General features: G+C 52.2%; 7 protein-coding genes across 7 annotated transcripts; 5 read left to right on the plus strand and 2 right to left on the minus strand.

Annotated features, from left to right (window-relative positions):
* Positions 1 to 194: 194 nt before the first annotated feature.
* Positions 195 to 6078, minus strand: EI97DRAFT_378445 (ANTH-domain-containing protein; the record flags this gene model as incomplete). The annotated part of the gene is given in 12 exon segments (XM_033795661.1): positions 195 to 281; positions 335 to 2754; positions 2803 to 2987; positions 3033 to 3090; positions 3141 to 3221; positions 3279 to 3439; positions 3494 to 3569; positions 3671 to 3735; positions 3942 to 4067; positions 4087 to 4189; positions 4441 to 4501; positions 4651 to 6078. 12 exon segments carry the CDS (start codon positions 6076 to 6078, stop codon positions 195 to 197), a joined length of 4851 nt encoding a protein of 1616 aa, XP_033653457.1.
* Positions 6079 to 6287: 209 nt separating this feature from the next.
* Positions 6288 to 11528, plus strand: EI97DRAFT_419601 (uncharacterized protein; the record flags this gene model as incomplete). The annotated part of the gene is made up of 2 exons (XM_033796997.1): positions 6288 to 6665; positions 6718 to 11528. The coding sequence occupies exons 1-2, from the start codon at positions 6431 to 6433 to the stop codon at positions 11526 to 11528; spliced, it is 5046 nt and encodes a 1681-aa protein (XP_033653458.1). The 5' UTR covers positions 6288 to 6430.
* Positions 11529 to 11878: 350 nt separating this feature from the next.
* On the plus strand, positions 11879 to 13889 carry EI97DRAFT_433856 (glycylpeptide N-tetradecanoyltransferase). Its single transcript, XM_033798472.1, has 3 exons — positions 11879 to 12663; positions 12713 to 13493; positions 13551 to 13889. The coding sequence occupies exons 1-3, from the start codon at positions 11957 to 11959 to the stop codon at positions 13746 to 13748; spliced, it is 1686 nt and encodes a 561-aa protein (XP_033653459.1). The 5' UTR covers positions 11879 to 11956; the 3' UTR covers positions 13749 to 13889.
* A 309-nt stretch (positions 13890 to 14198) lies between these two features.
* Positions 14199 to 21069, plus strand: EI97DRAFT_399489 (uncharacterized protein). The gene is made up of 3 exons (XM_033796422.1): positions 14199 to 17536; positions 17585 to 19119; positions 19171 to 21069. Exons 1-3 carry the CDS (start codon positions 14280 to 14282, stop codon positions 20940 to 20942), a joined length of 6564 nt encoding a protein of 2187 aa, XP_033653460.1. The 5' UTR covers positions 14199 to 14279; the 3' UTR covers positions 20943 to 21069.
* Positions 21070 to 21521: 452 nt separating this feature from the next.
* EI97DRAFT_433858 (uncharacterized protein) lies at positions 21522 to 22845 on the plus strand. Its single transcript, XM_033798473.1, has 2 exons — positions 21522 to 22281; positions 22412 to 22845. The coding sequence occupies exons 1-2, from the start codon at positions 22018 to 22020 to the stop codon at positions 22658 to 22660; spliced, it is 513 nt and encodes a 170-aa protein (XP_033653461.1). The 5' UTR covers positions 21522 to 22017; the 3' UTR covers positions 22661 to 22845.
* Positions 22846 to 23057: 212 nt separating this feature from the next.
* Positions 23058 to 23979, plus strand: EI97DRAFT_433859 (uncharacterized protein). The gene has a single exon (XM_033798474.1). The coding sequence runs from the start codon at positions 23162 to 23164 to the stop codon at positions 23774 to 23776; it is 615 nt and encodes a 204-aa protein (XP_033653462.1). The 5' UTR covers positions 23058 to 23161; the 3' UTR covers positions 23777 to 23979.
* A 979-nt stretch (positions 23980 to 24958) lies between these two features.
* Positions 24959 to 26383, minus strand: EI97DRAFT_60891 (uncharacterized protein). The gene is made up of 2 exons (XM_033802958.1): positions 25932 to 26383; positions 24959 to 25879 (listed from the first exon to the last, which is right to left on the minus strand). Exons 1-2 carry the CDS (start codon positions 26137 to 26139, stop codon positions 25041 to 25043), a joined length of 1047 nt encoding a protein of 348 aa, XP_033653463.1. The 5' UTR covers positions 26140 to 26383; the 3' UTR covers positions 24959 to 25040.
* Positions 26384 to 27779: the final 1396 nt, after the last annotated feature.

A 27779-nucleotide genomic window follows, 5' to 3' on the forward strand; every position in this document is an offset into this window, starting at 1 on the left:
TTTACACACGGACTAAATGCACATTATCGCCCCTTCTTCGGGAAAAAATACACTATATTCATCGACCCTAGCCTCCAAACTTCCCCACGCCACTCAGCATAGAGGGGTATTTACGCGGACAATTGCCCACCGAGGGAATGAATTCCAGGTACAAGAAAGGCGTCTCGACGCTATGACCTCCACCTCTTTCCCCTCTACTCCTCGAGGTAAGACAGCTTCCGCATCTCACCCAGCCTAGTCCGGGCCGCAGAGAGCGCGTTTTCGAGTTGCAGGATTTCGACCTAGTGAGAACCGTTAAACATCTGACCATGACCCCATTTCTAGGGATACATACCTGCTGCTCCATCTGCCGCACCTTGAACTCGTGGTCACTGAGCTTCGTGTAGTCAACAGCCTCGTTCTCACCAGCGTTCTTTTCAGCAATGATCTCCTGCACCTGCCGGACAAGGGATCGGCAGGCACTCGTCACGGCCTTGGACGCCGTCTCCAGTCTATCTTGAGTCTTGCTCATGAAGCTTGCCTTGACCCTGCTGGCAGCCACCAGCTGTGCAGTGGATGCAGCGACATCGTTGGATGCAACAATGAGCTGTTCGGGAGAGTTGCGGCCTGAGATGACTCCGTCGGCTGTCTCGATGAGCATGTTGGTCGACGACGCGACAGCTTTGGCGGCGCTGATGAGACCTTCGGTCCATCGGTTGTGCTTCTTGTAGAAAGCGGTTCGCGTCATAGTACCACGACCCTCGCGCACGATTTCTTGCTGGGATGCAGTGGCAGCCTTGATCAGCTGAGCGATAGCGTTGGTGACAGCAATTGCAGCCTGCAGGATAGAGTCGTGAACGCTGAGCTCGTAAGTAGAGTAGTGATCCCTAGGCTTCTTCATTAACTTGTTGAGGCGCTCCGTGGCAGCCTCGATGGCGTTGGCGGCCTTGGTCAATTCGTTGTCAACCAGCTCGCCGAGATCGCCTTGGGCGTTGGTGATCTTGCTCTTGGGGGCAAAGGCATCGGCCAGTTTGGAGAGATTCTGGAGATTGCGCAGCACCTCGGCGTTGTGGTTGACCACCACATTGATCTTTGCGTCCTGGTCGAGGTCGTATATCCGCACAGACTGGACGTTGCGGAAGAACTTGACGGTGGCCATGGCGGATGCTCTCGCTGCGTTGATAAGTTGATCTGCCTTGTTGTCATCGGAGGCAAAACGCGTGAGACCCTTGGTATTGCTAAGGACGTCGGCGATGGAGCCAGCGAAGGCGTTGACAGTCTTGATGATCTCCGAGTGCGTGGCGTTAGGACCGTCGGCAACGAAGGCATTGAACGCCGTCGCGAAGTCCATTGAGCAAGTCTGGGCTTTCTCGATCTGAGAAAGCACATATGCTCCGGATGCGTTCTGGTTACCGGCCTGCATGGACGAATCGAGCTCGTACAGTGCGTCATCCACACGTTGCACTCCGCTCTGCAGCACAGAGTCAATAATGCTGTTGATCTTCTCGAGATTTTCTTGTATGAAGGAATCCAAGTGACCGTCGATGGCGCTGTCATTCGCGCTCTGGTTGAGCTTCAGCTCATTCAACTCGAGGAGCGTCTGGTCCATGCCCGCCCTGAATATCTCCAGCTCTTCTTCCTTCTCACGCAGCTGCCGCTCCAGATCAGCATCTCCCTCCCTGTACTTCATCTGCATCTCATCAAGGGCACGAGTCTTGTTACGGAGGGCCTCCTCAAGATCGGCAATTTCCCGATTATGCCTCGCAAGCATAGCTGAAAGTTCGGAACCTTTACTCTTCTCCACATTTTCCGCCTTCTCCAGGGCAAAGCGCAGCTCCCGTTTGAGCTTCTCAACCTCTTCACGGTGGCCGCCTGTTGTCCGATCCTTCTCAAGTAGAGCGCGATCACGCTCACGGATCATGTCTGCCAACTCCAGGTTCTTCGTCTTCAGCTCCCGCTGCAACTTGTCCCGAGCATCAATAGCCTCTTGTGCTGATGCTGCTTTATGCTGAACATTCTTAAACTTCTGTAAAAGCTGCAAATGCTCATGTCGCAGTTGCGAGTATAACTTCGCCAGCGACTCGTACTTTGATCTCCAAGTGTTGAGCTGCTCCTGGAGAGCCTTGATCTGATCATCTCGCGAGGTAATCTGTTGCTGATAATTGGAGTTCATTTGCGCTATCTCCGTCTCCAGAGCCTTCATCCTTTGGTCATACTGCTGCAGCATCAGCTGGTCGCGCTCATACTGGGCTCGAGCATTGAGGTTTTCGCGCTCCAGCTCCGCGAGACGGCCTTGAGTCTGTTGCTGATATTGCTCTCGAAGCAGCTGCTCTTGAGCCAAACGGGCCTGCTCGGCTTGAAGCCTCTGCTGTTCTTCAAACTGTCTCTGCGCGTCCAAGGCGGCTTGCTGCTGCTGCCGTTGGGCTGCTTCCCATTGCTCTTGCAGCCTTCGTTGCTCGGCTTCGTACTCTTCCTGCTGCCGCCTCTGATCGTTCTTCCAGAACTCGTTAATCGGCTCTGGGTCAACGGAGGGGGCACGTGGTGCGGGCGCAGGCGTTGTTGCGGGTTCCTCATTCTTTGGCCGGGCGGGCAAGGCCGGCCCCCTTTCGTCATCTTCAGAGAGCAGATTAGGTGGATCTTGAGGTAGCTTGGGTACCGTAATTAGGCTGGTCAGGTAACGTAGATTAGAGCATTCGTAGTAGAACTTGACCAAACGATAGTGTTGAGCGTCGTATCGGCCTCGTAATGGCGATAGAGCCTCATCATCGCCAAGTGCTACACATGTCAATGAGACATCGAAGCACCGGTTAGGGTTTCACGTACTGGTATGCATGGCACGCAACATGCTTGTGATAAACTTATAGATGCCATAGCTCTCCTGAACCAGGGGTACCAATGCAGATATCCGGCACTCGTTGTTAGTGCCGCTTCGAAAATGCGAGAAGATAAGCTTTTGGAACGCGTCTATCTGGTCTTGCAGAACCATCAAGTCGGTAATGGTCTCATATCTGCATACTGTTAGCGTGCAACCAGAAAGACGAGGAAGCCCATACCCTTCGTTCGGGTCATTGATGGATTTCAAACTAATGTATTCCTCATACTCGAACGTCCCTAGCGCAATCAGCCTTTGATGACGATCCCTATTGCGGGAAAGGAAGTACCGTTGAATTCCGGATGTTGACGGTGGAAAGCCAGCTTCGCGAGCAAGAAGCGGATGTATTCACTGATTAGGGGGGCGTAGCCTGTAGCTTCTCATGAGTGACCCAGCTCCTTCTTGGGAAGCCATCATCTGTCCGTACCTCGGATACCCTCGCCCCCCGGAACACCGCGACTCAAACTGTCGAGCCATGATGTATGAGCTTGTGCCTCTCTTAGGACGATGGGGTGCCCTTCTTGTAAGACTTTGTGGATTGTGATGAGCGCTTTGAACGTCTGGACTTCGTCGGCAAGGATCGGCTGTCTAGAGCAGGCGAGTTAGTTTATTGTCGCACTCAAGTATCTGCTGGTCACCTACACTTTCATGCCCGACCAGAAGGACTGTGAACTCTTATGGTCCCATGTGTATACAATGCAGCTTCGGACATGTTTCCCTACACGGATGAGCTGGAGAAATGGAGGACTCAGGGGGTTGCATACGCTTCGGTGCCGTCTCGTCTGTGTAGGCGGAGTTAGCAAGCTGTGTCAGGGGAACTGGGGAAGTCGATCTCACCAATGCTTGTCGCCTTGCGAATGTTGATAGCGAGTTCTTGCTCCTGCCTGTTCGTCTTAAGCTTATGCTGCTTGAACCAATAGAAGAAACGTTGAGATATCCCCATTCTGCATTTTCACCTGGAGAAAGGGACGGGAAAGATATAAATGAATGCAGCGAGAGCTACATGTCGGCGGTGGAGAGGCAGGCCTCTTGCGGGTAGCCACCTGTGGCTCTGCACGATTGCCATTGAACTAGTAAACGTGGTACTCACTTTCCCATATCCACATTTCTCGAGCTTCCGTAGTGAGCCATGGTCGCTGCCTCGGCGGGGGGAGGAGTCCCACGTTGCGGGAAGAGTTGCGGTTCAGGGGCTCGCAGGATAGGTGAGGGCGATGGGCTGGCAGATAATCTGCGACAGGAGGAGGTGCAGACAAAAGGGCTCTAGGATGCGCGCAGAGGAGAAGGGAAAGCTGTTGAGATGTTTAGATAGAGGGCGCGCCTGTCGTTGGGCCGGGGAAGCTCGACGGAGCGGTCTTGGCGGACTCCGGACGAGATGACGACGCTCCGCGCCACTCAGCAGGCTCTGCCCGAGCTGTCTGGCTCTGTCTGGCTCTGTTTGGGACGGGTTTTGCTCAAAGGGCTTTTATGTACAGCACACACGCACAGCTGCAGGGCACGAACATGTTGTTCTCGTAAATATTTATGAGTTGGCCCCCCGCGAACAGCTTGCAAAGGAGGTGGTGCCAGGGCTGCCTGCCCAGGTCAGTCACCGATCATGTAGGACAACACATCAAAAACATTCAGAAACTCCATGTCATTCCACATTGCATGCTGTGATTCCCTCAATATGCATGCAGCCTGGCCAAACCTTGATTCTAGTACAACGCCAACGCAATGCTCACTGAACAAAAGTATGACAAACCCCACGTGCTTCCAACTAGGGCAGAACCTGGAGAACCATGTCAACGCTTCTACCGGACAGCCTCGTTTTTGCTTAGATAGGCCGCCATTGGGTCGCTCGCCATGGTCCGCTTCCGTCTGTACTCCTCCATCTCTTCCTCGGTGACACCACTGGTCATTTCTTCTCGCGTGCGCTTCCGTGCCGCGGCATCTTGCTTCGCCTTCTGTTCGCTGTCGACCGCATTGGGAACGTGCTCCTGGAGAGCCTCCTCCTCTTTCCATGCCACTTCTTTGGGTACTTCCGCCAGGTCGGTTCCCATCCGTAGCCGGTCGGCTTGCTCGAATGCTGCCTTGCCTGCCTCGCCGGTACAGTACGAGTTCTTGACTGTCGAGTGACAGCAAGCGTAGCCCCATTGGAAGTTGGACCACCAACTACCCCAGACCGATGTATGATTGTTGATGAGCACGTCCTCGGCGTATTTGGACTTCGCCTTGACCTTGGGCGCACCCTTGATCCTGCCCCTTTCGTCATACTCCACGTAGCGTTCTGATTCCGTTGTTGCCACCGCCTTCTTAAGTTTCTCATCATTGAACTGCTTCTGTTCGCCATATTTCTCGAGCAGCGCTTTCCGCTGCGCAGCCTTCTTCTGCTCGGCCTCCTGGAGCTCCTTTTTCCGGAAATATTCGCCCGACGTCGGATTGGCCTGGAGATGGATCTTATTCTTATCTCCTCGTTCCTGTGTTTCCCATGCATAGCGCTGTGCTTTCTCAAATTCTGCAGCATCCCCGGAAGCTCTCATGAAGCCCTCCTCTGCTACCAGGGCAGCCGCATTGTCGGCAGTGGCGCCGCTGTCCACCATTGACCGCGTTTTAGGATCGTATTTAGCGGATTCGAGGTCTAAATTCAGCAGATATTTGGCCGTGTCTTCTCGTAATCGCAGGTTTCTTGTCGACGTAGCCTGCTTTCTTCCCATGTCTGTCTCCGCATCGTACTTGTCTCCCTCATCCCCTTCGTCCCCATCCTGCTCCCCTTCTACTTCTCCCTTTTCCTGCCTTTGCTTCTTCTTAAGCTCCTCCAGCTGATTATACTCCTCAATCACCGCATTGTAGTCCTCCGCATCATATCCATTCCACCGGTCGCGCTTTGCGTCCCATCCCAACTTAACCTCCTGTACCACCTCGTCCGCTTCAATATTCTTTCCCGTCCATTTCGCGCCTGCTTTGCGCGGTCGACTGAGACAGTCCTTCCTCTTATGTGTCATGGCGCCACAGTTCTCGCAAGCGCCTTTCCGATACTTGGTCGCTGCAGGCGCAACTTTCTTCCCTCGATCGTACCATTTCGACTCTTCCTGTTCCTTTACTAAACGCTGGTGCTCGAGATAATCGTTATCCGAGCCTGTATCGTCGACGGCGTAGAAGGGTTTCTTCGCGATGAAGGCGGGAATGTATTCGTTGCGTTCTTTGGCGGCCGCCGACACGTCCGGCTTCTTGGGTTGTGCTGGCGGCATGTTGTTATATAGGCTTCAGATGCGGAGTGCTGGGAGACGGAGTGAATGCTGCTGAAACTCACATGGAGTTGAGGCATGCGAGTGGGAGGGCAATGCGGTTCACGAAGCACGAGCCACAACGCCACAGGCTTGGCGTGCGTGTCACCCGTGACCACGCGTTTCCCCACGACGTCACGCCTTTGTTGGGTACTCGATGTGAATTCCTCATCCGCAACCCATGGCCTGTTTTCAGGTCCACAACACGACTCGCGAAGGCGAAGCTGCTGCTTTCCGCGTTTCCCACAATCACCATGTGGCGTAACTTATCAGCATCCAACTATAGCTAGGTATTCTACAATCAACACGACTATCCATGGAGACGTTCCGCTTCCGCTTGAACTGCATCGATCATTATCAAGCCACGCCAACCGATCTCGATCCTGTTCTTCGTCGACGCGCCGGCCCTACCCAGCGTCAAGATGCGCCTACAGTTCCCGTGATCCGGGCTTTTGGCGCAACCGAGACCGGACAGAAGGTGTGCGCTCACATCCATGGAGCCTTACCCTATCTCTACCTTGAGTATAATGGGAGTCCAGAGCCGGAAGCGGGTAGGCCGAATCCTCTCAGTACTCATACCAATGCGTATCTAACAGCGCATAGTCAAATTGTATATCGCAAACCTCCGAACTTCGATCGACCATGCGCTCGCCGCCACCTACCGCAGAAACCCGTATGATGGTAAAGCGGTCTACGTCGGACATATCACATTGGTGAAGGGCGTACCCTTCTACGGCTATAATGTTGGATATAGATTCTTCTTGAAGGTTTACATGCTTAACCCAATGCAAATGACCCGATTCGCGGATCTCCTATACCAAGGCGCAATTCTCAACCGCGTATTCCAGCCTTACGAGAGCCATCTTCAGTATCTCCTCCAATGGATGTGCGATTACAACCTGTACGGGTGCGCTTATATGGACTGTGCGAAGGTGCGATTCCGCTCCCCGGTTCCTAATGGCGACGAAATAGATACTCTGGTGCATCGATGGCACTCTGCATCCATACCCCATGAGTTCATCTCCGATTCCGATCAATACCCGAGGCTCAGTCATTGTACTCTCGAAATAGATGTATGCGTACAAGACATCCTCAACCGACATGAAGTGCAGCCTCGCCCAATCCACCAGGACTTTCTGGAGCGTTTCAACTTGTCCGGTCCAGATGAGAAGTTCGTTCCTTCTATGGCTGGACTGTGGCGGGATGAAACTCGCCGGCGTAAGCTACGAATGGGGATCAAAGACCCGTCCAGTAGTCCCTTTCCTCCTGATGTTCTGGTCTCGATGTCAGCCGATCCAAGGGATACGAGTAAAGGTGGCTGGATACATGAGGAAGAATACAGAGGACTTGTGGAAGGGCTGATCCGCGAAGAGCGAGGTAATCATCCTTCTACCTCTTTTGATCGCTTTGTGAAACGCGTCGATGGGGAAGAATATATCAAGACTGCCATGGAAAGCATCGAGGATCTATATCCTGAAAACCTTCAAGTCCAGACTCCTGAGGACGAAACGATGGCTGTGGATGGAGGCATAGTCAATGATGATCGTTTGCGGGAAATTGCCGATGAACTTCCTTCCGACGAAGCCATATTAGGCGAGCTGGGCGATTTAGATGTTGATAAGGGGAACGGCGATCAACCATCCGAAGAGGAGGAGCAACCCTCGCTAGACCCGCTGACCCTCTCAGAAGCTTCTCTTATGAATGTCGGAGGTGCAGATCGGTCGTCAAATGGAGTCGCTCGGCTGGAAGAATTGGATCACGGAATTGACTCTGCTATCAACACTCCGCGTAAACGTAAAACAATCGGGGATCATGAAGAAGCCACGAAGAGACAGAGAGTACTAGCGTTTACAAGTCAGAATAGCCCACGACAGTTTTCAGCTTCGGAAGGAATCGCAGATACCGCTCGGCAGCCGGCAGTGGACGAGAGCTTGCCCTCTGGCACCCAGTTGTCGCAAGCAAGTATCAAAGCTCACGGAACGACAGATCCGTCGCCACTTGCCTTTCCAGTTGTAAAGAATCCACATGCACCCGAAACTGTATTACGCCTTAGTCAATCCGGGTATTCCAATTCTCAAGAAGGGCCGAAGACGCCAGTTGGCAAGGCGTACATGTCCCACTCTTTTAAGAATACCGTGAACACACAGTGGACCCATCAGAAGACATCCCCAGCGCGACAAAATAGTAGCAATGCTGAACCGAATGCAGAAGCGGCGACGCTGGTCAAGCATCTGAAGGATACGTTTCCGCACGCTGCGAAAACCTGGTATTATGGCTCTTTACCCCCGTCAGCTGATCTGGTTCAAGACACGATGCTGGAGATTGGATTACCTCCCGTTATCTATCAAGATGCTTACTACAGCAACGAAAAGGACGTACCAGATCGGCCAAGAGAGTATGCTGGGCGCGAATTTAAGCTGCAAAGCACCACACTGCCCTATCTCCCCCTTTTCGATCCTACCGGAATCTCGTTGTCAAGCTATGGGGAAAACCCGCCCCTGTTGGTTGATAGAAAGAAACAGGAAGCGACTGACCGGATAAGGGCGCAGAGATGTAGTTTGCGCAACTGGGAATTCTCAAGTCTACCTCCTTCCTACCAAGAAGTTTGCGACTGGATGCTCACTGTGTCGAGAGAGCGCGATGATAGAGCGTCGCAAGACAAGGCTATTCAGATGCCTAAACCACCACCTGATCCCCTCTCCCAGATCGAAGGGCCCACACAGAGGAACAAACACTGCTTCAAGTATTCTCAGAAACAACAATCCACGAGCGTCAAACACGAAACTCAATACATGAGCATCCTGAGCGTGGAGGTACACGTCAACTCACGTGGCTCCCTTGTACCCGACCCGGCGGAAGACGAAATCCAGGCGGTGTTCTGGTGCATTGAAGGAGAGGAAGATGGAGAGGAAGGCTCTAAGCGCGTTGGCATCCTGTGTCTCTCTGAGGAGGATGGCATCGCCCAGCGCATCGCTAAACAAGTCTCTGTGGAGGTTGAATACGAGCAGGACGAATTGGACCTCATCAATCGCATGGTGGACATTGTGCGGCAATTTGACCCAGATATACTGACAGGCTATGAAGTGCACAATGGATCTTGGGGGTATCTTATAGAGCGAGCCCGGCTGAAGTACGAGTATGACCTGTGCGACGAGATCTCACGGATGAAGACTCAGTCGCATGGAAGATTTGGAAAGGATGCTGATCGCTGGGGTTTCACGCATACGTCTACCATTCGCGTTACTGGTCGCCACATGATCAATATCTGGAGGGCCATGCGAGGGGAACTAAACCTCCTTCAGTACACGATGGAGAACGTCGTTTTTTATCTCCTCCACAAACGCATACCCCATTACACACACGCCGACCTGACCGCCTGGTACAGAAGCCCGAAACCGCGAGATCTGGCCAAGGTTCTCAACTACTTTCTGCTGAGAGTCAAACTGAACTTGGACATTCTAGAGGCTAATGAGATCGTCCCACGAACCAGCGAGCAAGCTCGTCTCCTGGGTGTCGACTTCTTCTCCGTCATATCCCGAGGATCCCAGTTCAAAGTGGAATCAACTATGTTTCGAATCGCGAAGCCCGAGAACTTCATTCTGGTGTCTCCAAGCCGGAAGCAGGTCGGCCAACAAAACGCGCTGGAGTGTCTACCTCTGGTGATGGAGCCTCAGAGTGATTTTTACACCAGTCCGGTGCTTGTTCTTGATTTCCAGTCCCTTTACCCAAGCGTTATGATCGCTTACAACTACTGCTACTCCACGTGCCTTGGCCGTATCGTGAGCTGGCGTGGCCGCAACAAAATGGGGTTCATGGACTTCAAAAGGGAGCCTCAGCTCCTGGAGCTTGTGAAAGACTATATCAACATCGCACCAAACGGCATGATGTACGTCAAGCCCGAAATGCGCAAGTCCTTGCTCGCAAAGATGTTGAGTGAACTCCTGGAGACTCGCGTCATGGTCAAGAGCGGTATGAAGATGGATAAAGACGACAAAGCTTTGCAGCAACTTCTCAACAATAGGCAACTGGCGCTCAAATTGCTGGCCAATGTTACGTACGGATATACTTCCGCGTCCTTCTCCGGACGCATGCCCTGTTCTGAGATTGCAGACAGCATCGTCCAGACTGGAAGAGAGACACTGGAGAAGGCTATCGCCATGATTCACTCTGTTGAGAAGTGGGGCGCAGAGGTTGTCTACGGGGACACGGACTCGTTGTTCATCCATTTGAAGGGCCGGACGCGTGAACAGGCTTTCGCGATCGGCGAAGAGATCGCAGAAGCAGTCACAAAAGCCAACCCTCGGCCCATCAAACTCAAATTCGAAAAGGTCTACCACCCATGCGTTCTGCTCGCCAAAAAGCGCTATGTAGGGTTCAAGTACGAATCTCGATCGCAAACCGAACCCGACTTCGACGCCAAAGGCATTGAAACCGTACGCCGGGACGGCACTCCGGCTGAACAGAAGATCGAAGAGAAGGCCTTGAAGCTCCTCTTCAGGACAAGCGATCTCTCACAAGTAAAAGCTTACTTCCAATCGCAGTGCAAGAAGATCATGACCGGTCGCATCAGCATCCAAGACTTCCTTTTCGCCAAAGAGGTCAAGCTGGGAAATTACTCGGACCGTGGTCCGCTTCCTCCAGGAGCTCTCATCGCTACAAAGCGTATGCTCACAGATCCGCGCGCTGAACCGCAATACGGAGAGCGCATTCCATACGTTGTAGTTACGGGAGCGCCAGGCGCGAGACTCATCGACCGCTGTGTCGCTCCCGAAACTCTGTTGCAAAATGACCATCTCGAACTGGATGCGGACTACTACATCTCGAAGAACCTGATCCCGCCTCTCGAACGCATCTTCAACCTCGTAGGCGCAAACGTACGACAGTGGTACGACGAAATGCCCAAAGTCCAGCGGATCCGCAACATCTCGGTCCCCTTCGCCAGACCCGATGCTGGAAATGGAAATGCATTGCTCGCGGGCGGTGGCGTGGGAAGCAATAGCACCACGGCGAAAAAAGCTACGCTGGAGAGCTACATGAAGTCGTCTTCGTGCCTCATCTGCCGCGCAAAACTGCCTCCGCTCCCGTCGTTTCCTAATATCCCCGCTGACGCCCTTGCCACGCTGCCTCTATGTTCAACCTGCCTCTTACGACCGGCTCGCGCCTTACTGACGCTGAAGGATCGGATATGGAAAGCGGAGCAGAGAGCTAAGCAGGTTGATATGGTATGTCGGAGTTGCGCGAGTTTGGCATGGGTAGAGGAGATTAAGTGTGATAGTCGGGATTGTCCTGTGTTTTATAGCAGGATTAGGGAGAGGGCGAGGTTGGCGGGGATGAGGGAAGGGGTGGAGAGGGTGATTGGGGTGTTGGAGGATGAGGGGAGGAAGGTAGAGGGAGAGGGTGTGCTGGATTGGTAGGGGTTTGTTGGATAGGTGGGAACACGATGATGATAATCGTTTCTCTTTTTGCATGTTTGATGAAGCTGAGAACTAGTATCTTAAAGGCGTCCTCAAGTTCACTGATAGTGACAAGCGCCTTTCCCATTCGTTCAAGTACATACGACGGTTGTTACCTGCGTGTATTGGTTTTAGGCCTGCAATACATTTATAGCAATCGGATAGTCTTATAATGCCAATAGTTCTGCGGTTGTATGCACGTCTCTGCTCTACCCTCCTCGAGTGTAGGGCGAGTAATAATTAATAAGGCACGTCGCTTACGTACGGTGGGTTACCTAGGTAAGGTTCCGAAGCCGACCCCGCTAGCGCACCCCACATCAACAGCTTCACAACACAAGACACCAACAAGACCTCAATTTGAGGGTTCGCACAGTAAATCTCCGTCCAATATGCCTCAGCAAGAGTCAAAGATCGAGGACCCAGACGCGACCACCGCCGCCGCCACCGAGGTCGCCGCCGAATCGAGCAAAGAAGCCCAACCCTCCATCGAGTCCGGCGAATCCAGCGACGAAGCAGCCACCACCGAGATCGTAGAAGGCGGAGAACAAGCAGCGGAGAAGAAGAAGAAGAGCCGGAAACGTAAACTCAAGGATGCGTTGAAGGGCAAGGGCAAGGCGCCCGACATCTCGGACGTAAATGCTCCTGTGGGCCAGCATTTGAGCAAGGACCAGATGAATATGCTGCTGGAGGCGAATCCGGCGCTGAAGAATGAACTCATTTCCAAAGCGAAGGGCAAGGAGAATATTGAGCAGCTTATCCGGAAGCTGAATGTCAGCGAATTGTTGACTGGGCTGGCGCCGCAGGGCAAGAATGTCAAGGACATGGGTAGCCATGCGTTCTGGAAGACGCAACCCGTGCCGAGCTTTGAGGAGTTGGCGAGCCCCAAGGAGAAGATTGTGGATGGACCGATCAAAGAGATTGAGATTGAGAAGGTGCCCAAGGAACCGAGTCAGATGTATCCTGGGTTCGAGTGGGTGACGATGGACCTGGAGGACGAGAAGCAGTTGGAGGAGGTGTATGATTTGTTGACGAATCATTATGTGGAGGATCAAGAGGCCATGTTTAGGTTTAGATATTCACCGTCTTTCCTGAACTGGTGAGTCTTGTCCGTCTTCATGGCGAAGGCCGACTAATTGTGCGTGTAGGGCGCTCAAGGCACCTGGATGGAGGAAAGAATGGCATGTCGGCGTCCGGGCCTCCGCCTCCGGAAAGCTCGTGGCCTTCATCTCCGGCATCCCGATCCAACTACGGGTGCGCGACAGGGTTCTCAACTGCTCCGAGGTTAACTTCCTTTGCGTGCACAAGAAACTCCGCTCAAAACGCCTCACCCCAGTCCTCATCAAAGAAATCACCCGTCGATGCTACGTAGAAGGGGTCTTCCAGGCTGTATATACCGTCGGTTCTCTGCTCCCCACTCCCGTCTCTACATGTCGTTACTTCCATCGCGCTCTTCACTGGGAGAAGCTGTACGATGTCGGCTTCTCCCCTCTCCCTCACAATAGCACCAAACAGCGACAGATACTGCGGTACAAACTCCCAGACAAGACTTTCACCCCCGGTCTCCGCCTCATGGAACCCAAAGACGTAGACGTCGTGCTCGATCTCCTAAGACGCTATCTGAAGCGCATGGACATGGCGCAAGAATTCTCCAAGGTGGAGTTCGAACACTGGATGCTTCCGAGCGAGAAATCAAAAGAACAGGTCGTATGGAGCTACGTCATCGAGGACCCTTCAACCAAGAAGATCACGGATTTCATCTCGTTCTATAACCTCGAAAGCTCGGTCCTGGGCCACAAGAAGCACAATGTCATCAAAGCCGCCTATCTATTCTACTACGCCAGCGAAACGGCCTTCGACAAGGACAAGAGCTTACTGAAGTCGCGTCTCAACGCACTCGTGAAGGACGCGCTGATTTTGGCAAAGAAGGTAAGCCACTCATTTCTGGCTATTATCGATGGATTCACTGACGGCTTTTGTGAATAGGAAAACTTCGACGTCTTCAATGCGCTGACTCTGCTCGATAATCCTCTTTTCCTGGAAGATCAGCGGTTCGGTGCTGGTGATGGCTCGCTGCATTATTATCTGTACAATTACAGGGCCGCGCCTCTTCCGGGTGGCATCGATGAGAGGGATCAGTGTAGTGAGAAGCATATGGGTGGGATTGGCTTGGTGATGCTGTAGTGGAGAAGCTGTGCTTTCTTGTGCTCAGTCGGCAGTGGTGTATCAATGGCGCTGAGTTATTAAGCGTCCGGGATCTGATACTCATACCCTATCAGATACTGAAAAATGTGTCAGAGAATCTTACTATTTTGTCACTCTTGACATCCTGTGAGCTCCGTCGTGATTCCCGTAGATTACCTGGCACTGTACATAGCACGTAACTAGCTGCTTAGTTAGGATCTTTCTGTATAACTTACAGAGGTCCGACACTTCTGAATATTCATCCTGTTTTTGTCCTATTCTTCTACAGCCCGAAGTCGTGTAGTTTGCGCGATCGCTGTCTGGGTCGAGGTCGCCTGCCAAGACTCAAATGCATAGTTACGCGATGCCAGTTGCGCTAGCCCTAAAGCGGCTAACTCAAAACACAGCGTCGGTCTCAATGTTTGTGCGACTTTCAAGATTCACGAAACCCTCCAACATCTTATAATGTATAATCTACCCCTATAGAGAAACCCTCTGACTGCCCTGTACTGGTCGTACTTCATTGAATCGATGGCGACAAAGAACGCTACGGCTCGCGCCCGTATGGAAGATGTCAAAACAGACCTCCGATCCATCTCAACATGTACCGAGTCAACCGTTGCGGAATTGCGGGACCTTCTGGCGGTAGATACGAATGATTCAGCTGAGAAGGAGAACGTAAGGGGAAGCCGAGCGCAATCGAATAAGGCACAGGCTGCGAAGGCAGGGAAAACAGCCTCTGCGACAGCTCGGACAGCTGCAGGCACCACCACGAAGGCAGTTACACTCTCAACGCCTAGGGAAAGATATATTCTAGCTACCGAAGTTGCGAACATAACTCTCAAGTCCCTCTCCGACGCCCTGAAATCCCACCGGCCGCTTAAGACCGCGAAATCGAAACCCCCCTCACCCACCGAACCAGCGCTTTCAGGGACGCCGCGCCGAACGTTCTCACGGAGCTCTTCACTTACTCAGAAACCCCTCCAGGAGCGATCTGTACCGCAGACTACCAATTCCCCACGAAAGCCCACTACCCTTCGCCGCTCATTGTCTTACTCGTCATGCTTGACAACTGGACCGGATCCAGGTTTGGTCGCTACAGCAGAATGCGCACGGATTGCATTTGCATACTTGAGGTCGGCGGAGGCAGCGAAGATTGCGGGAAAGGATGCTCCGGCGCTGCAGGTGGAAAGTGGAATACTGGCGCTCATTGGAAAGCTTGTAGCTCATGGACAGGACGGTCTTGCTGTGAAGGAGCTACGGATGCTGAAGAAACGGTTGGAACAGTTTCTACTCCCCAGCAATGGTCGGATATTGAAGAAGGGGGCCGCGGCTCCGAAGGCAACTGTTGCGCAAGAGAAGGAAAGTCTAGCATCATTGCTGGAATTTGGGGATTTCGATTTGACATCACCGACACTACCCCTTATAGTCAGCCTTCAGACCTATGCTTTGCGGTTGATGGCAAGATTGCGACGCGCACGGCTGGTGGAAGAAGCATGGACCTATCTGAAACTATCCAACCCATCTTCACCGGCTAACCTCATCTGTCACATGGCAAAAGTGTCCAATGCTGATCCAAAGACACTCCGACAACTCGAAAACCTTGCTCAAAGTGTGTTAGCTCTTTGTCCCAGTATCTCCCGCTCCGAGGATGCATCGCTTGATCAGAAACACCTTCAACCCCCGCCCGACGTCGTTCTCTCCTTGCAGCATCTGGCTTTCAAGATCCGGCAAAGATGGTGGAAGTTGGCAAATCATGTAACGAATGAGGAGAAAGAGCTATTGGAGCCTTTCACGAAATGCATGATTACTTTTGCCCGGAGGTCTGAGTTGTCAGCAGTTAAGAAGTACAAAGTCGCGGAGCTGCTCTTCACGGACCTTGTGGGAAGCTCTGAACACCTGGCGACACTTCAGAAGCGAGGGAAGTCCAGTGCGGCCGCTTTGGCCGCGAATACTCTGAGCTCCCTTGCGCAATCAGCGAATCTTCCTGCTGAAGCTCTGCGATGGCTGGGGAAGTCAGGGTCGTCTGCGCTGCGCGAGGAGTCGGCTGCCGCAGCTGCCACGAGGCTTGTGCAAGGTGCCGTTCTCTCTCTCGGTGTCTACCTGAACGATCCTGACCAAGGGGGCCCAGACCCAGCAATCTCGGATGCTTTGAACGCTCTCTCCGGGAATCTCGGTGGCTCTCACTCTGAGCTGGATTCTCTTTTCATGCAGGCAAGTGCTTTACGCCGCACTGCTGCAAAAGCACTGTCAAAGAACAACTTGGGATTGGCATCGGGCCCACAACTCCAAACCCTAGCCTTGAACTGTATTTCAGCAGCTGTTCGATTCACCGCGCGATATCTTGGCACCAGTGTTGCTTCTGATTTGGAACCACGGCACCAGCCTCGGTACAAACAACGTACTCAATTTCTGGCGAACTATGTCAAGAGTATCCTGGATTCGGCTTGTATGTGTTGCAAAATACCAGTTGGCTCGGATCGGGAACCCCACTGGGTTATTGTGGATACTATGTTGCACGACTGTATCTCCATATTGAAACATTTCGATAACGCTACGAATGACGAGATCGAGGGAGCACATGACCTGCAACATGCGTTTGCTAAAGTCTCCAATGCTTATTGGGCCCTTCATCTGCAACTCAAGACGCCCAACGGTACCGACAAGCTCTCCTTACGCGCAATGCAGAGATCAGCCGAGATTCTGCGATCAAGGCCTCTAAGCGAACAACATGCTGGTCTCCTCACCATGAAATTGGAAAGACTCGCTGAGGCACTAGAATCCCGAGGTGATGCCTCAGCGTCTCGAAAAGCCATTGTACAATGTATCGAAACGCTCACAGAGTTTGGTGTCCTTCGTAACGCTGGAGCCTTGGCTCAGACACTTCCATTACAATGCGTATTCGAGAGTGACGAGTCTACGACGGGCCTTGCAAGGGCGATTAAGTGGTATCAGCGCTCCTTTCTCAAGTTCGGCACCGACGATTCCAGTGAACTTGCCATCTACGATAACCCGCAACTGGGTCCCACCGAACGAGGACTCCTGTTGGAGTACCAGCTGCACTTATATGCCAAGATTCTTTCGAAAAATCGAGTATGGGATACCAGCCTGGGTGCTTCACTTCAAGCGCTTTCCCAGCGCCTACGGGAGATATATGCTCCAGAAACCTTTCCCATTCGACGTCAAAGGGCGCTTTTGGTTCTATTTCGGCTATCACAAGAACGACCGGATTTGCTACATCAGCATGAATTCGCCAATCTGGAAGATGTTATGGAAATCGATGTGCAAGGTACCGAAGATGAGGGCTTGGAGAGATTTTGCAGCCATTTCACGGCTCTTTGGAAACTCAAGCTTTGTCTACAAGACTCCTCATCTTATTCTTCCACTATAAAGGAGTGCGTTTTGATTTGGCAAGCGTTACTGAGCTCCTCCTCTTCTTGGAAAGATCTTTCCGAGCGCGTGGATGATGTTGAGTTGTGGTTAACTGACTTGCAAGCCGCCTCTGACTACCTAACTGTAAAGGGCGAGGAGTACTATGCGGTTCAGCTGCAATATCTCATTTCTAGGATCCTGGAGCTCGAGAATGCCGTGGACCGCTCTCGTCTAGTCAAGAATACTTCTCATCTAGCCTTGCAGCTTCTTCGACTTGGATATACGGGGAAAGCTGGGCTTCTGTTCGCAAAGACGGAGAAGATGGCATCGGATGTAATGACGTCCACTGAGGCGAGACTGCAGTGGCATCTAGGTTATGCCGAGTACCTGCTTCAACTTGGAAATCCGGTCAAATGGTCGGTGTATTCTATTTTATCGATGGTACTCTTACTAATTAACACTAGTGAAACATCCCTAACTGCAGCAGAAACGATTGCTAGACAAGACTCCGGGTTTATGAGTCTAGCTGACCCCTCCACGACATTATCAGGCCGGACGCGATTCAATAGGATTCTCGCGGACGCCTGCTATGTGCATTCTCTTCTAGCCTTCCATACTGGACACCACCAGGATGCTGCCAGACGCGTGAGGCAATGCGTTGCTCTCAACCGGAGAATATGGGCCGCTCTGGAAAATAAGCAAACTTCAACATCTCCAGTGGCTCCCTCAGGGAGTGACACCGAAGGAGATAAAACCGTCATGGTCTCTTTTGATCCCCTAAGCACGATGCGAAACGATAAAGGGATCCCGCTGGTCATGTCTGTTACTCATGGGTCTCTGGACGGCCCTAGCTTTTGGCCGCTAGTACCCCGACTTTACCACGGTCTTATGCTCCAATCACACATCTACGCCCATCAAGGCTTGCTACAGGAAGCGGTCTACATAGCGGAGCAGGCAGAAATGGTAGCATCTGCTGTCAACGCCCGATCTCTCATTGTGGACAATGCTAGCCGAAGAGCTGAGTACTGGGTGCAAGGAGGGCGTACAGATAAAGCACAATCTGCTTTGGCGGTTCCCGAGAAATGCCTGCGGGAGAATCATATTTTCATGGCCGCCTATCACTCATCCATGGCACGAATCCGCCATGCTAATGAAGAATTCGACGAAGAGCTTTCTGCATACGAAAGGTTGGAGGGCTTGTTGTCTGGGCTTTCCTCGCCCTCTTTCATTGAGGAGATGGTGGGTAGCTCGGCAAACATGGACAGTCTTACCACGCAGATGGCCGCGGTTAGTCTCGAGGCTTCCGAGCCTGCAAAGAAACCTACGACAAGAGCACCTAGGGGCCGAAAGCCAGGCGCCCCAACTGCCCGCAAGACGACCGCAAGAGCCCCACGCAAGGCTCCTGTGAAGAATGTACAGACCACTCCCACCCCGCCGACGAGTATTGGAGATGAGTGCTTATCGCTCTGCCGTCTTCAAGCTGACATTGCACGTCGAAGAGCCCTGGTAAATCTTCTCCAGGAAGACGTTTCTAAAGCGCTTGAGCTACTCAGTCAAGCTCAGCTGATCGAGAGGGGTGCGGAGAAAAGCGTGTCTCACGCATGGTTAAGCTTCAAGGCGAGCTTGTCAAGAGGCATGCAACAGCTCGCCACCGACCTCACCTTCAACACTCTTCCGGAGTCGACCATAGCATTTCCTGCCGTACGGGACAGGGATCGGAAGAACTCTGGAATTGTATCGACGAAAAGGACAATCGCAGCGACAGCCACAACTAGAGGCGGCAGGGTCAAGAAGTCGGTCAAGGAGGACTTCATCGCATCCCTGCGTGAAGCTCGGGACCGTCTCTTGGAATCCCACAATCTGTGTGCTCAGATTGGATCGGCTGCCAGCTTTCAGCAGGCTTCCTTTGCTCTGGCGTCGGTAACTGTGTTGTTGTCGGCGGTTTCTAATGAGGATGCGCAGGGAGCATTGCACCCGTTGTATGCGGCTTATATGAGTGGTAAGTTTCAGATAGCTCAAACCCATCCGTCGGCGACTTAACACGATGCAGAAATTCCAAGGACAAGGTCGCTTAAGCATGCTCAAGCAATCGTCCAGGTCGAGCAGGAGAAGCTGTCACGCGATGAATATCTGGCATGGCCGGCACTAATCATCTCCGAGCGAGAGCAGTTGTCGGCAGCTTCAGACTTCCAGAGAGAGTACATCGACATAATACCGAAGAACTGGACTGCAATATCTCTCTCGTTGAACGAAGATCATGATGAGCTGTACATTACTCGCTATGATGCTGGACAGTCACCATTCGTGATCCGTCTGCCAATGGCACGGCATGCGTCTCGGGACCTGGATGAAGTAGAATTCACCTTTGACGATGGCAAAAAAGATTTTGAAGAGATTATCGAGCTCAGCGACTTCTCGACGCGGACTGCCAAAGACATGACCACAAAGGAGAAGCGGCTGCAATGGTGGACGGAGCGTGAAGCACTGGATACCAGGCTTCATGAGCTCCTTCTCAACATTGAAAATATATGGCTTGGTGGCTTCAAAGGGGTATTTTCCCAACATTCTCGCGAGCCAACATTGATGGCCCGCTTCCGCAAGTCCTTTGAGGCCACGCTCAACAAGCACTTGCCATCACGGCAAGGCAAAGGAGCTCAGGCACACCCGGCTTTGGATCCTCGGGTTCTGGATCTCTTCATTGGGCTGGGTGATGCGACCGACGAGAATCTCGATCTTGACGAAGCGCTCATGGATCTCATATACTTCGTGGTAGACATCTTGCAGTTCAACGGAGAGCGGAACGCCTACGATGAGATTGATTTCGATTCCATGGTCATCGAGACGCTGGATGCTTTGCGTGCCTACCATCGAGCATGCCATGGTGCAGCTCCGGACAAAACGCACACGATTCTCATCCTCGACAAGAGCCTGCACACGTTCCCCTGGGAGTCCTTACCTTGTCTACAGAAACTTGCAATATCCCGTCTGCCTTCACTCCAGGCTCTCCGCGAACGGCTCCTCGCAGCAAGATCACCCACGACCATCGACGACGCTGAGCCAGGTCACTACATTTCCACCACCGCCGGTGGAACTAGCATTCTTAATCCATCGGGCGACCTCACACATACCCTGAAGACGCTCAAGCCCCGCCTAGATAGTCTGTCCGGCCCCTGGACGCACATCACGAATCGGCCACCTTCGGAGTCCGAATTCGAGAGCGCGCTGAGAACGAATGACCTCCTCCTCTACTTTGGCCACGGCAGCGGCGCCCAGTTCGTCAAGAGTAAAGCCGTGCGTCGCTTGTATCCGGGTCCCGACGCTACGAAACCTGGGTGCGCAACTGCGCTGCTGTTTGGTTGCTCATCGGTGCATTTGACGACGAATGGAGTGTATGAGCCTAGTGGCATGTTGGCGTCGTATCTGACGGCTGGGGCGCCGGCGGTGGTGGGGATGTTGTGGGATGTCACGGATAAGGATTGCGATCGGTTGGCTGTGAGGGCGGGGGAGTTGTGGGGGCTTTGGGAGGAGGTTAGGGAGGAGGAAGCGCCTAAGACGGCGGCGAAGAAAGGACGGGGGAAGGGGAGGATGGTGGAGGAAGAGGTAGAAGGGGCAAGGGCGGCGAGTGGGAAGGCGAGATCTAGGTCGAGATGTGAGAGGGTGAAGGGTGATAAAAGGAGTGAAGTTGGGGAGGATGGGGAGAAAGGGAGGAAGAAGGGTGTGGGGTTGGATGAGGCGGTGAGGCAGGCGAGGGAGGCGTGCGTGATGAGGTATTTGAATGGGGCGGCGGCTGTGGTGTATGGGGTCCCGGTGTTCTTGGGATAGAGGAGGGCGAGGTACATAGAGTGTTTGGCGAGAAGGGATAGAGTGTGATTATGTGTATTTCTCGTATCTCTCGTGTGGGATGTTGCACATGTAGAACTGTGAGCATTTTCAATGTACGGAACATGGCAATCTACCAAACTCCACACGGAAGGTGTCCAGAGACAATTGATTTGCACAAATGTCTTCCGAGTCTGGCAACTTTTGCTCTAGGCAGCAGGATTGAAAGAAAATACCTGCATCGGCAATTTTCCTATTGCATGCGGTGCGTGCATACATGCTCTTTAGCCGATAGAAAAAGAGGCGAACAAGACAAACATAGCACGACAACCTTGAGTACGTAGGTACCTAGTTTCATAGCTCGATTCGATGGGAAAATTCTTCATAGTTCTGAACATACTGTGGTATTGAACAGACGCTGCGTAGTATCCTCTGCTGTGCGATGCTTGACCAGAAATGGTTGTTAACGCACTTGATCGTCCGACAAGCTTCGCCTCTCCCCCAGCCCCCGTTTGCTGACTCAGCCAGCCCCGAAGCTTAATCCATCCTCACATCATTCTCGCCCCCATACACTTAGATGAAATTGCACTCGCCTTACAGTGCAACAAGCCGTTCTCACACCATGTCCCCGGTGCCTAGGACCCGTCAGCCTTGTCTCCGCCGGGCGTAACTGCCGTATCTATGATTCCATTGGTTGTGAATCCGTACTGCAAGGCCGAGCGATCCTTCGACAGCGTTCCCAGGGTTTCAAAACATGCAGTCAGGGAGGCACAGCGGAGGAGTCGGGGTGCCGCCCAGAATCGTTGAGGCGCTTGGGGATGGGGTATATAGCCTTGTGCGCCGCTTATAATCATCCGGTTTGATTTCTTTCGTCCTCTTTTCTTTCTGCATTTTTGACGTTGCAGAAGTGTTTCACGGGAAGTTTGCGTCACGTGGCCCATACTACGTTCGCCCCTTGACGCCTTGTTAATCTTGAGTCGACCAACCAGTATCATATCAACTGTTCCTTGCGGATCCAATATCCCACCGGTCTGAATATCCTCTCGCATCCTTTCGTCTTCCGACTCCCAACACCACCATGACCAGCCCAGTCATCAACTTCGTCCTCCGCGGCGCCCAACTCCTCTTCGCCATCGTCGTCCTCGGCCTCTCTGTAGATCTCGTCCGCGGCCACAATTACGGCAGCCTCCCGGTAACCCTCGGTTTTGCCGCATTCGTCGGCGGCGTCTCGGTCGTTGGTGCTCTGCTCGGCCTGGCTGCTACATGGGTGGAGGCGCTGAACAGCATCATTGGCGCGGGTATTGATATCATTGTTGCCTTGATCAATTTGGCGGGCGGTGTGGTGAGTTTGACTATATCTTTCTCTCCGACGGATTTTATGTTCTTCATCGACAAATTCAAGAAGCCCCTGGCCTTCACACAGATATATCGAAGAGCTCAATTCGTCACCCAATGACTAACAACCCCCACAGCTCATAGCCATCAAACTCAAAGGCGCCGACTGCTCCGGCACCTCGGACAGGAACCGCTTCGAACTGAATAAAATCAGCATTATCAACGGCGGTTGCGAAAAGGAGAAATGTTGGTATGCTACGTTGGGAGAGCTGGGCAAGCTCAATGAGAGGTGTCGCCAGAACACGGCCGACTCGGCGTTTATGTTCTTGTTGGTCATTACGTTGTTGGCTAGTGCGACGGTGACGTTTTTGCATGCCAGGAAGTAGGGATCAAAAGGTGGTGGATGAGATGGTGGAACTTTGCGGGGGTTGCATGGTGTCGGGACGAATGATAATGAGCGGGTTGGAAGGGCGCTGCGCTGTCATGCACATTTGGTTTACGGTATACCCTGTGTGTATTGTCGGTCTTGATCGAGAGGAGAAAACATGTACGCTGCAATGATATTTTACTGCTAGTGATAGCCTATTTTGTGATATATCGGTGTGGCGTTGTTCACCGTCGTCGAAATTGCGACTTAGTGGTCGCAGTACCGAAGCTCCTATGATTACTCTTCCCCCAGCGATGACTAGTGTTCTAGCTAGATCTATCAGGTGCTTGATGTGGACTTGGCGAAGTTACTCACCTTGAGTGGATGACTGAGAAACTCTTATGAAGATTCCATCATCGACCCCAAACACCCCAATAACAGCCAATTATTTGCATAATCTTGTTATGATAGCTATCTAAGAGAACTCCACAAATTTCCTACCGTATATCGCACATACATCATGATCTTCCGCGCCAGCATTAGAACCATCCTCACAGCACTTCTCCTCTTCACATCTCCCTCCTATACCTGGACCTTCAACCCCTTCAACGACACCCTCGAATACTGCGAAATATGGGACTGGCACACCCAAGGCTTCGGCAGCTACAAAGGCGCTCCCTTCTGCGCCCACCGACTCAACAACAGTGCCCTCGTCTACGCAATGAAAACCTATAGCGACGAAGTCAAGATCTCCGTAATCGATCTATACTTCACGGACGAAGCATACATGCGAATCGGCGACACTACGTTCACATCCAACTCTTCCACTCTCATAGAGAATAAATTATACCTACGGCCGCATAATACCTCTATTAGCAGTTTCATTGGCTTCACGGTGCGGGACTTTGAAGCAGGGAGGGGGACGGATGCTCTACATGGGTTTAGAATGCAGTTTTCGGATGGGCAGTCGCTGCAGGCTGGGAGAATGGCGACTTATGCGGGGAAGTATAGTATGAGTACGCCGGTGCGGTTGGCGGGGTTGAGTGGAACGGTTTGTAAAGGGGTGTTGTGTACGTTGAGGGTGCATGGTGTGACGGTGCTGGGGATGCCGGGGGAGCGGAATTTGGTAATATGAATACGGAATACACCTGGACTACAAGGAAAGTAGGATTGGGGGCTTCGAATCAGAATCTGTGAGGGATGCAAGACCTTCTAGGCCACCCTGCAACGATTCACATGGAAATTGTGGCTCCCAATGGCCCTGGCATCGAGCGGTATAACGAGAATACAACTGCTCTACCTGCGTCAACTTTGAACGCAGAAAACTCAGCTAGTGGCACTGAAGAATTGTCAGATGGTAAGCCAGTTTATGGACATCCCATCTGGGACTGGAGATGAGGACTGGGAGAAGTTGTATGTACCGGTACTGTCTGAGGACATGTGGCTAGTGATTCTGCAGTGGCTAGTGCCCTGTGCAGCCTTGGCGCCCAGAGAAGGAACATCAAAACCGGTGTCAGGCCCCAGCCTCACACACAAGCACACACCAGAATACAATCAGTCAACCCATCTTCAATCAATCTTTCTGTCACCGTGACATCTTCAGATACCATCAAATCTGACAAGAATCGACGTATCTGTCACGGGGGTTCATCAAGTTCAAGATTGAGATATTACAGGAGGCTGCGCCGCATCTAAAGCGCCACAGATCGCTTTATCACTACTCCGACACAACGAGCTGGTCTGGAGCCATCTATACCTACAGACCAAATAAGCGTATCTCAATTGGTGGCAAATCCTGGCCACATGGACACTTGCTCTGTCTTCTTGCTCATTCCCCCGTCTTCATCTCATCCGTCGGAGCATTCCTAGTTCTGTGGATTATGCCACCCGTGGGACTCAACTGTCGACACATACTTCTTCTCGGAATTATGGCACTGCTCTTATGTAGTGCCGCGTTCACCCAATTGACATACGCGGTGGGAATCCGAGGAAGGGCCCATTGGTATATGGTTCTTATCAAAGATGCCCTGATTGCCATTCCCATGGTCGTTCTCGTATTTCTAACTACATCTGGTCTCTTCAATTCCTGTTGGTGTTGGAGCGCCGTGTATTCGCTGCGCGGGGCGGCTAGGGTTCCCATGAATCCCGAACCTTCCTTTGAGACATACAACTCGTCTACATACCCAATTACTGTCAAGGGTTGCATAGAACTCCAGTGTCTGGCATTCGGAATAGAGGGGTGTGGATTGGCCGGAGGGGGTGGCGGGTAATGAGGTGGAGCAAGAAGAACCTTGGGAAGAGAATGGAGGTATGCCGCATATAAGCGCTCAAAAGAGGTATTACAAATAACTAATCAAGGTATAGATAGAACGGACGCTGCTGCTATCTTGCGTGCACAACTAACTACCTCCACAGCCAATGTCGGAAGGTCCACCGCTATCAACCACGGCTTGTCGTACACAATCCCACTGCTGTGGTCCAATGGGAAGGCGTCCGTAAGCCTCCCACTCTACTCCGTCGTTCCTGATATCCGGATAATAGTCGAAGCGCCACTCAGACACGACACCGCATCGCCTCAAGTTGGGCAGTAGCTTTTCCTGGCCGTGATCGTGACCCGCCCATCCACCGCCGTAGATGTAGAATTCATCGTACCAGAACTTGTACCACACATCGCATTTCCCAGGAACCTTGTCTGGCTGCGATGGTCGATCGTGCTTGGGTGTAAAGAAGTAGGAGTAGCTCTCATCGCCCCAGGTTTGCACTCCACCATGCTTCCAATGCGAGTTTGTGTCGCATCCGTGGATTGTACGCAGCAGCGACTCTTTACATTGGGCTTCAACGTCATCAGGTTGCAGACGAGTGGGGTGTTTCCAGACTGCTCTCATCTCCACGTGTTCGGGCTTTCCTTCGTCGTACTGCTCAGCCAGTTCCCCCCGGGTGTTGACTTGATAAGTGTCACCCAATTTCTCGCAGAACGGACCCACATGTCGCTCTGCAATGCTGGAATCAGAATACCTGTCGTCTTCGCCACCACAGTGAAGTTGTGGTACCAGAGGCGATTCGCGGGTTGGGGGCGGTAGGAAGCCAAACTTATTCTTGAAGAAGATAGCGTTGACAAATTGCGTATAGCTGTCGGCATTGGTGATGACGTCTCCAGGGTTCGCTTTGTACTGGGTCACCCACTCCGCGACCATTGCTGATCCATAGACACGCTTGCCTTGGTAACGTTGATCGATAACTGTCCGCCGTTGTCAGTATTCTGCATAACTATTGCACATTGCCAAACTAACTGTGGGGCCGGTCTTCAGTAATGAGGTTGATATGCATCATTTCATGCAACGCCTTTCCAGCGTCGTTCTCAAGCCAGTCCATAGCAATGTTTTCCTTTGGTTGATCCTTCCATATATTATAAATACCGTCCGGCGTATCTGTGAGAAAGAAAAGGTGGCAGAATACGATATCGTAAGTGTACCCGGTGAAGATGCCAAAGTCGTTCATCGCATAGCCAGCGATTTTTCTGTTTCCCGATGTCGGTTAGCGCTGGCTCTTGGGCAACGTTAGAACAACGCTTGGTTAGGATCACTTACTTGCCACTCTCAAGGATATCTTCGCAGCTGTTCCACTTATCCGTACAGCTGACATCGACGAACTTGCTCATGAGTGGTACCGCTCCGCTAAGGAGCGAGACCCTGCGCAGGTTGGCGTGTGCAATCTGTGCAAATTCATTGTCCTTGTATTTTCCGTCGTCCGGGATACCAAGATACGTTGCAGCGACCTCTCCGTGCTTGCCCTCGTCCCACCACTCTCGCACCGCAACTGCGGCCATCTCCCTGGCTGTCTGGACAGCATGGATCATCTTGTCGTAATATGACGGATTTTCTCCCTCATTGCGGCATTTGTCCTCGATGATATAAGGAACGATCTCATCACGGCTGAATAGAGAGTGTGCGGGCGTAACAGGCGCCGGAGTGGCAAGTGCCACCAGAGGCAAAGACAAAAGAATGGCTGAACGCATTATAGCGTCGTAACACGAGTGTAGGCGCGAATGCTGAGAGATGGCAACTATCGATCGGTGCAAGCACTGCGTCTTATATCAACGCCATTGTTAATTTCCATCATGATGTGGCTTGCTAGAAACCTTGGGACGCTTTCCAAGCTGAATGCATTTGCTGAAAGGAGCGAGATGCGAAGGACGATCAACAAACAAGAAGGCCCCCACGGTGCCCCGGAACGCGAGCTTGTGTAGTCTTTGCGCTACCAGCCGGTGCCTTGTTCGTCAAAAAATCTATATCGCAAAACTTTCGAGCACGTTCCCTCAAGCCCGTAGGTTTACCAAGAAAGCCCGGGATATGGAAATGGAGATCAAGCGAGATAAACGCGTTTGCAGTGTGCACCAGCAGGTCAGAGCGCACAATCTACTGTAAAAAGCACGAAGATCCCCGTAGCCCAAGGACCCCAGGTCCTCCAGATAGTCGTATTGAATGGGTTCAGTTTTAGGGACTGATTCGCCAGATTCGTGGTATTGTGCTTCGGGTCGCCAAGTCTCATGAACGTATTGTCGGTGAAGTATATTTCCATCAGCCATACCCGCTCTTGGTCGCTCCACGTCCTGATCTCATCGACGACTGTAGAAGATGACATTCTATGGGCGCAGAATTCACTACGTGAGGAATCTCCAAAGTAGATCGTATACCACCCCCAACCACTGCATTCGCTTCCAGTGCGGGCAAAATCGGCTAAGATAGGCTGAGTGTTGTTTGCTGAGAATGGAGTTGCGCAGGTGGCAGAGAAGAGTGCAGCAAACACGATCATGGTTGGATTGCACTTCATTGTAATCATATTCCTGTCTTTTCCAAGAAATTTGGAGAGTTGTTGGCGTCTTGGAATGCCTGGGAGATTGTTTGGGTTTCTAAGAAGAGTAATCGTTAATGTCTACTCAGCTACCATTCTGACGAGCTTCTTATAATCTAATATCGCACACTACCTTTGCCGCCATTCTGTGTCAAGTTGACAAGTGTCTTTTTCAAATACCGTCGTGAATGGACGTCTTCCTTTTGATCAGTGGCTGAGATCTTGAAGGATTGGGATTTAAATAACGGTGTTGGCATAGAAGATCATGCACTGTGGTCATTCTGACG

Source organism: Westerdykella ornata (genome assembly GCF_010094085.1).
Source record: "Westerdykella ornata strain CBS 379.55 unplaced genomic scaffold EI97scaffold_12, whole genome shotgun sequence".
Taxonomy (NCBI): domain Eukaryota; kingdom Fungi; phylum Ascomycota; class Dothideomycetes; order Pleosporales; family Sporormiaceae; genus Westerdykella; species Westerdykella ornata.